Source organism: Lonchura striata, chromosome 3 (genome assembly GCF_046129695.1).
Source record: "Lonchura striata isolate bLonStr1 chromosome 3, bLonStr1.mat, whole genome shotgun sequence".
In the NCBI taxonomy this organism is placed as follows: domain Eukaryota; kingdom Metazoa; phylum Chordata; class Aves; order Passeriformes; family Estrildidae; genus Lonchura; species Lonchura striata.
In genome coordinates, this window is record NC_134605.1 from 30884192 (window position 1) to 30899894 (window position 15703).

The 15703-nt window shown below is 40.1% G+C and overlaps 1 protein-coding gene across 1 annotated transcript in view; it reads right to left on the minus strand.

The window, feature by feature from the left end:
* The window catches only part of PLD5 (phospholipase D family member 5), a 173637-nt gene extending 158554 nt beyond the window's left edge, over positions 1-15083 (minus strand). The window contains exon 1 of the mRNA XM_021550467.2: positions 14527-15083. Coding sequence (XP_021406142.1) covers positions 14527-14712 — 186 coding nt within the window. The 5' untranslated portion in view covers positions 14713-15083. The remainder of the gene's footprint in view (positions 1-14526) is intronic.
* Between the last annotated feature and the right edge of the window lie 620 nt (positions 15084-15703).

Below are 15703 nucleotides of genomic sequence, written 5' to 3' on the forward strand. Positions count from 1 at the left end.
CCAAACAGGAAGAGATCTCACAGTCTTTCAAAAAAACCACACCCCTCATTCTAGAAAATAGCGGGCTCCTGCACGGTGTAGATGAATGGAGGCAGAGATCTCTGAAGTTTGCTCTTGGGGAAAGAGGTTTATTGGGGGTGCAGAAGGTTCTGCCTCATGCTCCCAGACACAGCACGTGGCCGGGCTTGAGAAGGTGGGGAAGGGGAGAGACAAAGGGATGCTCTAGGAGAAGGGAAGCTCCAAGAGGAGGGAGGAGGTTCCAAGAGGGGAGGAAGTTCCAAGAGACTGCATGGCTCCTCGAAGCCTCCTTATCAGGGGGCTTCAAGGTGGGTTGGAACAAAGCATGGCCAATGGGGTTACAGACACTTGATGTTTTAGGGGAGGGATAGAGGTGCGGGATGAACCATACATCTTTTGGGGGTGAGATGGAACAGTCCACTTGACCCCAGGACCCATCCGCAGGCAGGGGCCACGTCCGGCCAGCTGGGAGAACTGTTCTCATCCTAGCTGCATTATCTATGGATAATCATATTTATCTATCTTCCACAACACCTCACCCCCTTATTTAAGCAATGTATTAAAAAAACCCGAAACAACAAAAATACAACATACAGTGGTAACCTGAGAGCTAAAACAAACAAAAATTTCAAGTACTTCATGTATGTCTTAGGTACTGTGGCCTGTAAATCAGAAGGTTTTACTACACAGTGGTACTTCTATAATAAACAGGTATTTCTACATCTGCCACAAATTTCTTACTTGATCACAGAAAATCCTATTTACTACCTGCATAAACTAACTTGAAAAGATGCACTCTTAATTTTCTCTTCCTGAAATACAGAAATAAATGTGCAATCATTTGAAAAACAGATTCCATAAGAAAAATAAACAGTTTTTTTCATTTCTTTCAAGACACAACATTACAATGGCTTGTATTTCTCAGCACAGAAAAAAAATTTCAGAGCCCTCATTTACTTAGAAGACATTCTGAAAGAACATTGTGTTGGCTGACATGACAAAGTCACACTGGTGGTGAAAAGTTTTATTGCTCTTCATCTAATCATTGCCTTTTTTATTACCAGATCCATAGACCACACTTGCAAGGCTGTCAGCCAGCTCACACTCACAACTCAGAAACTTCCATCTTCCTTGCAACTCCAGAGTTTTCAGAAGTGCATATTTGGAATTCATGAGTTTAATCACTAAAGAACTTGAGAAAGTGTTGCCCTGCCAGAACAAAAATTATGTATAAACCTTGCAAGAGAAGTGCATTCTTGAAAATCCTACATATATTTTGCTCACCATATTTTCACTGGGCGTTTCACACAAGGTACATTGCAGAACATGGCATGTGATACCAAAACAAGGCTGCAGATTTGTTAGAGGAGCTTGAGATGACCGAGCAAAGGCGTGGGGACAAGGGAATAAAGAAAACAGATTTTTAAAAAAGCATCATGAAAGAATTGATGAGATGATAAAATTGGAAAATAATTAAAAACCAAGAGCCTTGGGTAGGTAAACCCAATCTTGAAGTAGTAAAACGGAAAACAGTTGTGCAACATATTGTCTTGTAAAAAATTGATATGGGCAAAATTATTTAATGACAAACAGAATTTCTGGAACAGCCCTAGCACAGACTAAAGGAACAAAGTGCATGTTGTTGTAGGCTCCTAGACAGGTAATAATTAGCATTGACTCTATGATTGCAGAAGGCTGATTAACTGCTTTGTTATATAATTTTAGACTATATTATACTATACATTAAGAAACTCAGTAACTCTTATACTCTGATACAGCTTTGATCTAATTGGTCAATATATGTAAACACCATTCAGTGTCTAATTACGAAATCACCCTTTGGTAAACAAATCTCCATAACACATTCTACATATGCACAACAGCAGGTGCAACAAGTGAAGATAAGAATTGTTTCTCATTCTTTTTTCTGATCTTCTCACAGCCTTCCCCAGGAAAGTGCCTGGGAAAGTCTGTGCCTGCTCTCTGTGGCCAGAGAGCTGCTACCACAAGTGCACAAACTGAAAAAAAAGTATTTTTAAAAATTTAAATTTCCAGCAGACTAAGGTCTCAGCTGTCATATGGTAGCAGAAACAAATTGATTTAGGCTGATATGCATTAAGTCCATACACACAGAGCCAGAGTATCTACAGTGTGGCACATTCCAGCTTTCCACAGCAGAAGTTTGATGCAGCCAAGCCATGGCAAAAAGGCTCAGAGAGAACAATATCGCAGAAAATTGGATAAAGTAACAGAAGGGGTTAGCTGCCTGCCACAAGCCCAATGAGGAATTGAAAGAAAAGTCTGCAGGGACAGCATCTCACACTGGCAAAGGAAATTGCATTGTTCAAAAGGGTAACATTTTCCAAAATACTTAAGGTTTTGTTTCATGCTAACAAAGGACTTGTTATTCAAACAATAAATCGTTTACACTGTCAAAGCCTGAAAACAGCATTTGGCTTATTTATGTATTTTGATGCTCACAACATCCCAAATAAGCACCAATCAGTCTTCAGCATCATAGATTTGGTTCACATTCTACAAATAAGTTACTCAAAAATAGTTTAAAATTGCAAATCATTTCAAAATTGCTTGGGTTTCATTCATCAGTGACCTTTTTGACTGCTTGTTTTAAGTCATTTATTTTCAAGTCACCTTTTCAAGTCATCCATTGTACTAACCAGGGGAGTTATGTAGTCTTTATTGATGTAACAGGGGTTACTCAAAAGATGCATCTTCTCAAGAATCTAAAATGCACAGTTCCAACAGAGAAGCAAAATTGAATATACTTCATCCCATATGGTTTTAAGCAGCACAGGACTACATGCATGAATCTGAGCAACTCTTTACCTAGTCAATAGCAAAAGTCAGATGTCATACAACATAATGGTTTGCCATGAAAAGATAGAGAATTTGTACAGTTTAGCAAACACTTTAAACCATGACTGAAGCCACATCTAAATGATGCAAAGAGTATCACTATCCTACCTGAATTTAGCACTATGTATCCTGTTGAAAACTCAGGGAAACTACTTTTCCACAAGGCACCCAACATCACAAAAGCAATTAAAAAGCTGCCTTCAGTATTAGAGCTTAAACACACAGCTGCAGGCCTAAGACAATTCTTTAATAAGCAGGAACAAGTTATGGAATGTACTGGTTCAGGGGAAGAAAGAAAGCAATGTGCTCTCTGCCAACCCATTGGCTTGAAACCTTTGAAACACTTTGTTCCATAAGGTAATAGCAAATGGACAGGACAGGGTTACAAACGCACATCAACTTCTGTTCCAGAAGACTGAAATCCCCACTGTACTGCAAAGGCTGTTAGAGCTGTTCCAGCCCTAGCGCAAACTGACAGAGCATTAGATCTAACTTATTCCATTTCACTCATCTTCCCAACCTTTTCTATGTTGGCTGCTTTATCACTGCCCAGGAAGAGACTAGACAGGCCAACTTATGTCAGCAGCTGCCAGAAAGTCACGAGAATTCCTCTAAGACCCTTAACCACTTGTGTTTCTTTTTAACATTCTAGAAGTACAAGCCTTTCTAGATGTTTATGGATCCTCTCCAACAAACAACTATGGGGAAATAGCAGAACCTGACATGAGTCCCCATCTTTACTGTAGCCACTCCAGTGGACATTCTTCTATTTGCTTATCTAATGAATTTTTCCCAAGAGGCAACAGGGTGTTTTGGTGTTTTCATTATCTTTCTTTCCCCCCAATTATTATCATTAAAGCCGATGCACGCTTCCACTTAAATTAGCACAAAACATGAAAACAGATTATACCTAGTATCATTAATCTGAAATTATATTTCAGTTTAAGTTTGATTTGCTTTTTAGCATGGTCAGCACTAGTTTTCACTTACACTTTCTAAAGAAGTATTCTACTGGGGAACAAGAAATAATTTCACAGGTAGCTTTGTTTTGCTGAGTTTTCTTAAGATATCCATTCATTACTCTTGGCACATAATTGCAGTTTCAAATTCACCCTGCACACATCTGATTTCCTTGTATATTCTCCCTTCTGAAACACCTTAAGGTGGGCTTAAATGGTGAACAACTGGATCGATATAATTTTTTCATATTCACATTGACATTATAGTTTCTTGTATCCCTTTTGTTCTTCTGACAGCCCTGTGCTAATTGCAGTGTTCTCAAATAATTTATATATCAACCAGCCTGATGATCCAGAAACTTAAAGCTCAAGAAAAGGTGAGGATTCCAAGACAGATTTTTCCTCCAGCTGCTTAGCATGAGATACTGAACTTGGTTTTTAGCTTCAAATCCATGATAGCCAAGCTGATGTACAGTCTGTACAGTCTTTACAGTCTTGCTTTCAAGGAGTTCATATACAACTTGATCCATAGTAATGAAGCCAATGGATCATGGTTTTGGAACAAGATCAAACAAAAGTGCACATGCTGCATTTAGGAAATAGTGTCACCTTAAACATTATCTCAGAAGCAAATAGCCTCAGCTGAGGTAACACCTGAAGTTTGTTCAATCCACAAAGCATATTCCCTTAACAAAAACAACCAAAAAAAAAAGTCAGGAAAAGATGGAAAGCAGCAGAATTTCTGTAATATGAAATTTATGTAATATGAAAAGGAGAGTAAGGCATGTTTATTGGGGCTGGAAATGCTTAAGACCTTATTAAGTTTTATATATTCCTGTATTTCAAAACAAATATGAATATGCTTATTATGGCAGGCTTTTTACAGCATAAAATGGCTTTTAGAAAACTAAATTAGAGTACAACCCCAAGTACATATGCCTTTTGTGCAGTAACAACAGGATCACGAATTTTAAGCTGGTCTCTATCACTATCTCATCACTGCTCCATATTTGATTCTGCTCCAAACAGTTAAAAATGCCTTGGGGAAATCCAGCCTATTTAATGTATCAGAATTCCAGGAAGTATCTAAATCACTATTTATTTTATTAGCAGCAATTCTCAAATACATGAGCTTTTTTACTCCATTAAACATTTAATTACAACTGTAAATAAAGATACACGAATACTGACAAAAATAAAAATAGAATGACTGGTATTTATGAGCCACAACAACTTTATCAGTCACAAAACAAGCTGCTGATTATGTTGATATCGTGCAGCCAAAAATGAAACTTACTAACTCTCTCAAAATCTTGGTTTTAAGATGAGAAATTAATAATATTCACTTTATTCACCTACAAATACTGCACACAGAGGATTTTACATGTTGTGCAAAAGTGGAGAAAAATAGGGAAATTTCTCTTCATCTTCAGAGAGCAAGCCAAAGTAGTATTTCTAAAAATAACACTCTGATATTTCTTGTCCAGGGCTAGATGTTACCTACACAGTCAAATTCATAGTGCATTGATCAAAACAAAAGAAGATAAATCCCTATAAAAATACTCAAATCCTATGTTATATTTGTTTATAAAAGAATTCTGAGGAGAAAATCCTATTAAGAAAAAAAAAATTCTGAGTTTCTCCAAACTCCCTGCAGATATTTCTTTAGCTAAGTGGCCACTCTGACCAAAAGCAACTGCAAGAAGCCCAGTGTTTCTCACTTGAAGGGACAGTGAGTTAACCACCTTCCCTTGAAACACAAATAACCAGGGAACCTGCAAGAGCCTCTTTTCTCAATGAATGGATCAACTGCATCCCTACCAGATAAGGGAGCACCCAGGTAAACACTCAGCTCATCTCTGCCACATTGGCATGCACATCTCAAGCATGCAGCAGCACAGAACCTGGATTTATCTGTTCAGGGAATATGGATCCCACACACTTACTGCCTAACAGAGACAGATCCTCAGGTAATCTACTTTTGTTCCCAGAAACTGTGAAGGGCACGTTGAAAACAACTTGACTGTCCACTCAGACTACACAATCTTACCGACATTAGAGGAGTGTCACTGCATTGGAAAATGAATGTTACATTTTTTTTGCTCTACCAGATGTCATCTAGGAGTGCAAAATCTTTAAAAATTGCATCCAAATTTAATTTTAAGAAACCTCTTTTCAGACTCTGAAATACAACAGATGAGCTATTTGGTATATATGCATATATGGACCTTGTTCGACATTAGAAGGGTGCCTATTTTTTTTCTCTCAGTAATGAAATTATAAAAAGGCATGGAAATCAGAACTGAAATAATGTTACAAAAAAAGCAAAGCAAGAGGTGGGCTGTTAGAAACCCATCTCTTGCACTTCAAGAAAACATTCCATCAGGGAGACAGATCTAGAGTTTACTGCCAGCACAGGACTTTATTTTTCAGGAACAAAAAAGTATATGATTTCCCATTGTGAATGGCAATAAAGCAGAGTTTATTAATTACTAGCATGAGCTTGCCAGTTTTTTCCATCCTTTTTATAGGCTGGTGAAGTTATTTTACCTTCAGTATTTTAGCATTCCTGGTTATGGAATGGAAGAAGGCCTAAGCTAAACACACAACCAGTCATAGCAGCTAGCTTCTTCGGGCATCATGTAGAGACAGTGAACTGATAGCATTTGTGAGGAAATAGTAATGAAACATAATTTTCCGAGTGTTTTAAATCCTCCTACTACCCTTAAGTGTGTTACAGTCAATGGTCAACTACAAGACCAAATCACTGAAGACTGTAGAGTATTTGGTTGTTTAACAGACAAGGAGATTAAGCTGCAAGTTTTCTGCGGCTCCTTTTTCAAAATGCTTAAACAAGGATGGTAAATGCTGTTAAAATAAAGGATGAAGTAGCAAAAAACTAATTTGGATTTTCCTTAATGCTGGTAGCATTAGGACAAGCAAAGTAACGGAAAGCACTTTTCCTGTACCTACACTGAAGTTAACATCTGGAAGAAATGTAGACTATGATGTATGTCCTTTTTTCAGAAACCAGAAATCTTCATTTCTAAGAAGTCTTAATGGGCTGAAGTAAATTATGAATTAATTTTATATGAATATATAAATTAATTTTAGAGCAATTTTGAAACTTCAAGTTATTTTGTATTCCTGTGCAACAGTATAAAGTCAGACACTAAAAATTAAGCTTGTTACAGTGACTATGCCTCTCAAATATTTTAAATTTAGCTTTAGAGATTTGGGCTTTGAAAGTGACTGATGTTAAAATCATCAGAACTGATGTGTTAGATTAATGCAATGTTGAACAATTTTCTCATACACCAGAGAAAGAAGAGTTGCTCCTAGGATTAGTACATTTGTTTTACCTGGCTAGGTTTTGGGGCACGAGGGGCCACTGCAGAGGTGACCTCTGTGAGACCAGAAGCTGCCCTATGCTGGACACTGCCAGTTCCAGCTGGCTTCATGATAAACCTGCTCTTTGCCAAAGAGCCTGGGCCCATCAATAGGACTGGTTTGTTCTTCTGTTGATAACACATACAAGTAAAAAAAAAAAAAAAAAACTGCTGCCCAGGATCTATGGGAGCTGAGCAAGAAAAATGTGAGAGAAACAGCCTTGCAGACACCAAGGTCAGTGAAGGAGAACAGCAAGGAAGCATTCCAAGCGCTGGAGCTGAGATTCTGCTGCTGCCCACAAAAGGAGTAGGTTGTCTCCCCACAGCCCATGGAGGAACCCAGCAGAGCAGTTAGAGCAGCTATCCACACTGCAGCCCATGCCAGAGCAGCTGGGTCTGCTCTGGAGGAAGCTGTAGCCTGCAGAGAGCCCACAAAGGAGCAGGAAGCACAGCCCATGGGGGGCCCATGCTGGAACAGTCCATTCCTGAGTGCACCCCATAGAGAGGATCCATGCTGGTCAAGTTTTTCAAGAGCTACAGCTGGTGTGGAGGACCCACACTGGAATAGTTTGAGAGGGACTATATCCTGTGGCAGGGATCCCACACCATAGCAGGGTGAAGAATAAGGAATGACAAAGTGTTATGAACTCATTGCTGTCCCCATTTCCCAATACCCCGTGCCACTTGCGGGATTGAGGGGAAGGAGGCTGAAGATTCAGGAACAAAGGACTGAAGCTGAGCCTAGAAAAATAGGGGGAGAGGAGAAAGTGATTTTAGTCTTGTCCTTGTTTCTCACTATCCTGTCCTATATTTAATTGGAAACAGATGAAAATGATTTTCGCAAAGTTGAGTCTGTTTTGTCTGTGACAGTAATTGGTCATTTTTCCATCTTTATCTCAAGCTAAAAGATTTTTTATCTCATGTTCTCCCCCTGTCCTGTTGAGGAGGGGGAGAGAGAGAGAGTGGCTTGGTGGGCATCTGGCAGAAAACCTTGGTAAACCCACTACAACTAAAAAGAGAAAAAAACTATTAGGTAACATATTTTCACGGCTTTGCAATATGAAATTACTTTTGTGTGTGTTAAGTACAGTAGTAAATTACTCAGGATTTGAAATTCCCCATACCACTTTCAAAAGAAAACATTTGATATTTTTTTGCTCTAAAATGTTATTCAGTATTTTCCCAACACTGTTCAATTGTTTTGGTCCCCTTTTTCCACTTTTCTGAACATTTATTTTCTCTAATTATGTTTGTCTACAAAACATTACTGGAGAAAGACACCTGCAAGGAAATTGGCATTTCGACATAAAAATTCCCCTCCACACACAGTTTGTCAGCAGTGAAGCAAACTGCATGCTACTACTTCAGCAAGAATCACAACTCATGCTAAGTACCACTGCTCCAGGCAGGCAATCCATATACTAGTCTCCTGCTGAGAAAAAGCCCAAACCCCTCTAATTTAATTGAGTTTGTTCTTTTGGTTTTAATGACAAAACATTATCTATTATCTAGATATTCCAAATATCTAGCTCCAGGACCAGATAGATATTTGGAATTATAATCTGCAGCCACACCATCAAAAAGCTTCAAATATTGGGAACTAACTCAACTAACTCTCTAGAACCCTCTGAATTGTCCTTACCTATGTACCTTCCTACATGGCACAAGCCACTCACTTTGGTACCTAACATTATTACAGATGACAAATTCTTTCTACCTGCCTAGAGCAAAAGACTCCGACAACTGCACCAAGCACAGCATCACTGGTCAGGGAAGGTAGAGCATTGTCCTGCTCTTCTGTGGCGTGACCTTGAGTGCTGTGCTCAGCTCTGGGTGCCACAATATAAGAAAGATATAAAGCTCTTAAAGTGAGTCCAAAGGAGGGCAATGAACATGGCAAAAGGCCATAAAAGCCATAAAAGAAGTGGCTGAGGTCACTTGGATTGCTAAACCTGGAGAAGACTGAGGGGAGATGCCACAGCCATCTACAATTTCCTTATGAAAGGGGAGGAGCAAGCTCTTTTCTCTCCTGACCAGTGACAGGACCTGACAGAATGTCCTGAAGTTGTGTCAGGGGAGGCTTAGGTTGGATATTAGATAAAGGTTCTTCACCCAGAGGGTGGTTGGGCACTGGAACAGGCTCCCCAGGGAAATGGTCACAGCATCAGCCTGAGAGAGTTCAAGAAGCATTTGGACAACACTCTCAGGTACTAGGTGTTATCCTTGGAGTGTCCTATGCTGGGCTAGGAGTTGGACTTGTAGATGATTCCTATGAGCACCTTCCAAATCGGGATAATATATTCTATGATTGATGATGATTCTATGAACTGTTTTAACTCAAAAGAAGACATGTGTTTGCATTTATTTCAAGACTGGGGCTGTTTTGAGGATATGGGAATGATTTTGAATTCTGGTTTATATCCTTACATTATTCTTCCTTAAATGGAAGCCATTGCCACTGTCCAGCAACTAATTTGGCTTGACTGGGTTCTACTCCTGTTACATGCTTTATATCAAGCTATGTCCACCTTCTTTGTTTAGGTGTTGTAAGCTATAGCTATGCACAAGGTGTCTTTCTGCATCCTTCTGAAGATTAAAAATCTGTCTTCTGACTTTTAACATTAGTGTTAATTGTAATGCAAGAGTAGAAACACACTTGGAAACTGTCCAACAATGCTTTTGTTAAGAATTTCCAATATCATTAAAATAAAAGAAGAGAAAAACAAAAGCTGCCTTAAAGACTTACCAGTTTTTCAATAATAGAAATGAACTGGCAAAATGGGATTTGGAATTTCAACTTTTATAACGGTATTATCACAAGCAAATTAAAGCTGTATTTTATTTATGTTTTGCTCATGCAGCTCATAGAAATATTCTGGCCACGCTTGTCAGGCACTTTTGTAAACTGTCTTAAGTCTAACAGCTGAATATTATATATCTGCCTCTGCTGCCAAGTGACACTGCTATCCTTGTACCTCATGGCCCCTTTTCTCCCTGGGTAGCAATGCTGCCAAAGGCATAGCAGCATGCTGAGCAACAACATCAACTGGTCAGGTAACAGCAAGAGCACTCAGAATCTGCAAATCCCAACACTGCCCTTGCTGATCAGATCTTCAGTAGAAAAAACTCAAAAAATAATTCAATCATTGTCAACAACTTCTCCTAAGTATGATTCTTCTAAATAACAGACTGAGGATTGCAAGGAAATAATACCATCCTGGTGTCAGGTCTCCCCAAAGCCTAGTTTTGAACCAGTTTCTTTAAAGATAATTTTAAAAATATTTTAATATAATTAAGTAAATAATTAAATTTGAATGTTATTACAGAAAGACTGCCACTACATCCTTGAGACATACCTTGAGAATACCTGTGTTCATCAAAAACAAATATATGCTTGAAGCATACCTCTTGTAGCTTACAAAGAAATCCATTTGGTTTTGAAGCTTTTATTATTTAAAATTAAGTTCTCTAGAATTCTTTGCTGAGGTATGAGGAAAGCAGCTATTGAATAACTGTCATTACTGTGGGATGCAGAGACATGATGGAGAGCTGCTGTAAATTAAACCAGACCCAGGAACTCCTATCAGCTAAAGCTTACAAGGTTAGCTACTTTTTCCCAATCCCTACCTCCTTGTTTTCCTCTTAATGAATTCCCATTTAATTTAAAAAGGCAACATCAGACAAAGAGAAAGAAAGAAAGAAAGAAAGAAAGAAAGAAAACACTATGCAAAGAAGAATTTAAGAATATTTCACTCATCCATTTTCTCTCCAACACTTCCAATACCAGGCAAACAATTTCACACGGAGGCACAAGGAGCTAGCTGAAGCAAGTACATAGCATCTGAATAATGTCAGCTCTGCAAGGATTTCAGGCAAGCATTTGCAACATCACTGTGGCCTAGTGTTGGAGTTCCTTTTATCTCTTGTAAATTCCTCCATTAACAGTATGGCTCTTCAGCACACTGGGTACAGCATACATGTACCCTGAGCCTTCACTTCAGCAAAAACTCTTCACTGGGCCTTCAAACATGTTGCAGCAAATTCATTTAATCTTAAATACAGCATCTGAGTTCACAAAAGAACAGAGGTGGGTTGTGTTCAAATCTTGTATAGTACAAGCTGTGTAGCTGCCACTTGGAAAAAGAAAACCCTACAAAAACAGCTAGCCAATGAGCCACACTATATTAAGATCCATTTGAAGAACAATTAATTAGCAAGACACCAGCAGGATGTTATAGATTTTTACTTCCTCTGTGGTCAGTCAATAATTAAATATTGATCAGTTTTAAAGAAATTTGATCATATTTGTGCATCTGAACTTGTTCTGTGCTTTTTGAACCTCTTTACCATCCTCTTGAACCTCTTTACCACAGTCCTCAAATTGACATTTGTATACAAAAAAACCAAAAACAAACCAAAAACCACAATGCCAAAACCCACAACTTTGCTACAGTTTTGAGATCTAGGAACAAAGATCTATATGTTTCTATTTTTGAGAATCTTTTTACATAAACAATTTGATACAAAGTGGCTTCAGAAGATGCTTTTTAACACATCAAACTGTATGTGGATTAGTAAGTGTTGCACATGATTAAGTTAGGCTATTCACTTCAATAAAAAGTCAACATAAAGTACAAATTGTGGCCTACAAGGCCTTACTGTAAGTAATGAACAAAATATGGTGGCCCAATTTTTCCCTGTTACAACTGAAATCAATTTAAGAAATCATTTCAATGAAGCAAAACTTAATCCCCTCCACAATGCTGAAAGAGTACATATGAAACTTCAAAATCTGTTCATGTGTACCTTGACTTGCACTCACTATATATATGCCCCTCTTCTGCCTAACCTGTCATTGTACAGCATCAAGTCTGTGATTATATACCTTTAAATTCAGTGCCTCCATAAATGCTTATTCCTTGGATTTTGATTTTCTTTGTAGGTTTCAGGTAACATGATTATCTCAGGGGAAGCTGTAATGAAATGTTATGCAAACTTTGTGAGGTGGATGGAGGATATGAATATCTTCATTACTGGCCAGAAGCGATCATATGTCAATGACTATCCCATTCAAAATTATGCATCTCAAAGTAATTGGCTTGACCCTTGGAGTGGAAGAGTAGAGTGCAGGAAATAACTTCTTTAGCAAGAGAACACTCAAAACCCTCAAACATTCATCTGACAACAAAAAATAACATCTTTGCTCTATAAGTAAAATAGAATTTATAAATAAATAGACATTTTATTTATATTCATGCAATAGCCTGCCTGTTACAACATGTATGAGCAATGCAGTTGTCTTAAATCATAAAACAAAGTATTTCATGTATCTGCTGTTAGCGTATCAGTGTACTTTGGGGTAGTCACAATAAATGTTAATTAAATAAATATTTTATTGAAATCAAGGGATATCAATGGTCCAATTTTTTGTCTTTGCATTGTTCAAATAGGCTGTGGGAGTAAAAAAAATTGGATCAAATGAGAGGGAAACCCCCAGAAGAACATGCATTACAGATTACAGAGAAAGCTTTTCACACAAATGATGCAGGGATATTGAAGACTACTATTGTGACAAAACACTGACTTAATAACTGACTTAATAAAAATAACAATAACCTCCAGGAACAACAACTACCAAAAAAAAAAAAAAAAAAAAAAAAAACCAGCAACAAAACCACACACAAAATAAAGGTTTTGCACTTTCAGTCTTTAAACAAGTTAATGCCTATTTTCTTTCTTCCTGCTAATGTTGTGATAAGGTTTAATATACAGGTATCTGACCATTCAGCTACCAGATATCAAACTGCTGACAGATTAATCCCCCCTGTAATTAATAATTATTTATTTGATCACAGATATCAACATGTAGCAAAATCTGTTACAAAAGACACAGCTCAGATTTCTGTGCTTTCGATGTTTTAGTTGTACTGAGATAAGGCACTGACCTTTATTCTTGATTGACAATGGGAGAATACTCCACTTACAAGCTTACTACTGTGAAGCCTTGTTGTCAGTGTGAAGAATCAAAAAATTGTGTTAAAAGGCAGACAGAATTCAATACCTTCCTCAACATTTGGAATGTGACCTTTCCAAAAGATCATCAGTTCTTGTCATTTCCCCGGAAGTACAAACAACTCAAGATTTCACTAAGAGGGATAAAATACTCTCTGCAAGTTAGGGGGAAGGGAGGGTTATTAGTCTAAGAACTACTGGGTAAAGGACCTTATTTCAGGTTTCATCTTCAAAGGGCTCTACTATGCCATCTAGGATTTTCAAGTAATAAAGACAATTTACCCTTCTTATCAGACCATTTCCATTCAAAGAGACTTGAGGTGGCTGTACTACAAGAAATATTTTCCTGTGCCTCTTGAAGTCAATGTGACTGTGATTGCAAATTACTCACTAATGTAAAGAATAGCAGACTGTTGCATTATGCAAGCCCATCCACATTCTTTTGCATCCCTGTAAATGCAGCTACTTTCCTGTCTTGATTGTACTGTACACTCTAACAAAGGGTTTCACCTGATAAGCTATTCAGGAAACTTACATAGCATGCAGGTCATCTCAATCCATTTCCTTGCTGCTACAAGTAACATGAAGAATGCTTTCAAACATCATCTGAGACAGGAACATTTTGAAGTACCTTAAATTCTCATAAAATATTCACTAGAGCTATTCACAGTATCAGTCCTATTGTGGCCTCAAACCCAGTTAAGTCATGTACTACTGCTGCAGCAAGAAATGTCTTGAAGGAAATCTTTACCCCACATAGGTAGAGTATGTTCAAAGTCTCATGCATGGAGAAGAAAAAGATGGGGGAGAGGGAGAATGAAAATTGCATCTAAAATTAAAAACAAAACAAACAAACAAAAAAAAACCAACCACCAGCTATTTGCTTTTAGCTATTCTAGAACTACATTATAATCACCATGAGATAAATGTTCTAACCTCCATCTGCACCATCCCAATCTTTCTCCTCCCACATCAGTGCTGAATTTGCTGGAAGAGAAGAAGGAATCAGCAAAAACATTTCCAGTTAGAAGAAGACTTGCATGTAGTCTGGAACAGTACTGACATCCCATTTACCTAAGATCTGACCACTATGGGACCTCTAAATAGCTCCTTTCTCTATCATTTGGGAAATACCAAGCCCAACTACTGGAGCAACACTTTTCTTCTGGAGTCCCAGATGGCAGACAGCCTAATAGAGTATCTAGACAGAGGTTTAGAAATTAAAAATAAATAAATAAAAAGTGGGGGGAGGGAAAAAGAAGCTGGCTTACGTGCTCCAGTTTGTCTTTCCTCCTCAGCCAGACACTGGCACTGTAGTCCTGCTGCTTGACAGTGCTGTAGAAGTTCGCACCTACTCTGGTGAGGCTTGGGGAAGGCTCCCTGGGTCTGCTCTTCAGCCTCATCTGCTCGAAGCCCTCATGGGGGGATGAGGAGAGCCAGTCATGCCTGACTTCCATCTTGACATGACAAGGCAAAGTCCAAGGGAAAAAAAATCAAAAGAATCAAGAAATTAAGAGGTACTAAACGAAGATGGTCCAAAAGGGAATAGGATGGGGGGAGAAGAAAGAGAAGGAAAAAAAAACCAAAACCTTGAAACCAGAAAATGGCAAAGAGAAGGGGAAGACAAGCAGAAATAAGGTAAGAGTGAAGAGAGAAAGAAAGGCTGCAGGTATGAGAGAGGAGGGGGCTGGGAGAGATGAAGGGGCACTCGGGAAAGAAGACGCTCCAAGATGCAGCTGCTTGTTGCCCTGGCCGCCAGGAAGCTGCAGTCTAGGACCGAGGCAAGGGGAAGCAGCCGCCTGCGGCTCTGCCCGGGACGGCGGCGAGGGGCGGCGCGGCCCCGGCAGCCGGGCCGGGCGGGGCCGCCGCCTCCAGCCCGCCTGCAGGTTGGCGCAGTGGAGGGGCCGCCGCCGCCCGGGGATCAGCCCGGCTCCTCCCCCGCCTCCCCTCCCCGCAGCCAGCTCCGGGGGAGCGGCCAGCGGCACGGAGAGCCCGTTCCTTTCCACAGGAGCTGCCGCCGCCCTCCTGGGATCCCCGGGCCTCTGGGGAACTTGTCTCGTCCGCTCTCCCCTCGTCCCGCTGGCACCGACCCGCCCGCAGCCCGCCGAGGGCTGGGCGGCCGCTTGCCACTCCCTCTCCTGCAAGCCTTTGTCCGATCTCGCCACGGCGGAGGCTCCCGGGACCGCCGCCGCTGCCCTGCCCAGCCCATCCCGGGGTGGGCTGTGCCCCTCAGCCCGCCCGGCCCCGCCGCGGCCGCCGGGGGATGCGGGGCTGCGGCCGCCGCGCCGCTCTCCCGCAGCAGCTCGCTGTCACCGCGTCCCCTCCCTCCCTGGGCAGGGGCTCCCGGTTTTCTCAGGCGTAACCAGACCGAGCTGTCGGTCCTTTCGCCGGGGCAGCCAGCAGCGCACCTCCCCTGACCGGGAGGCGAAAGCCCCGGCTGGGCTCCGG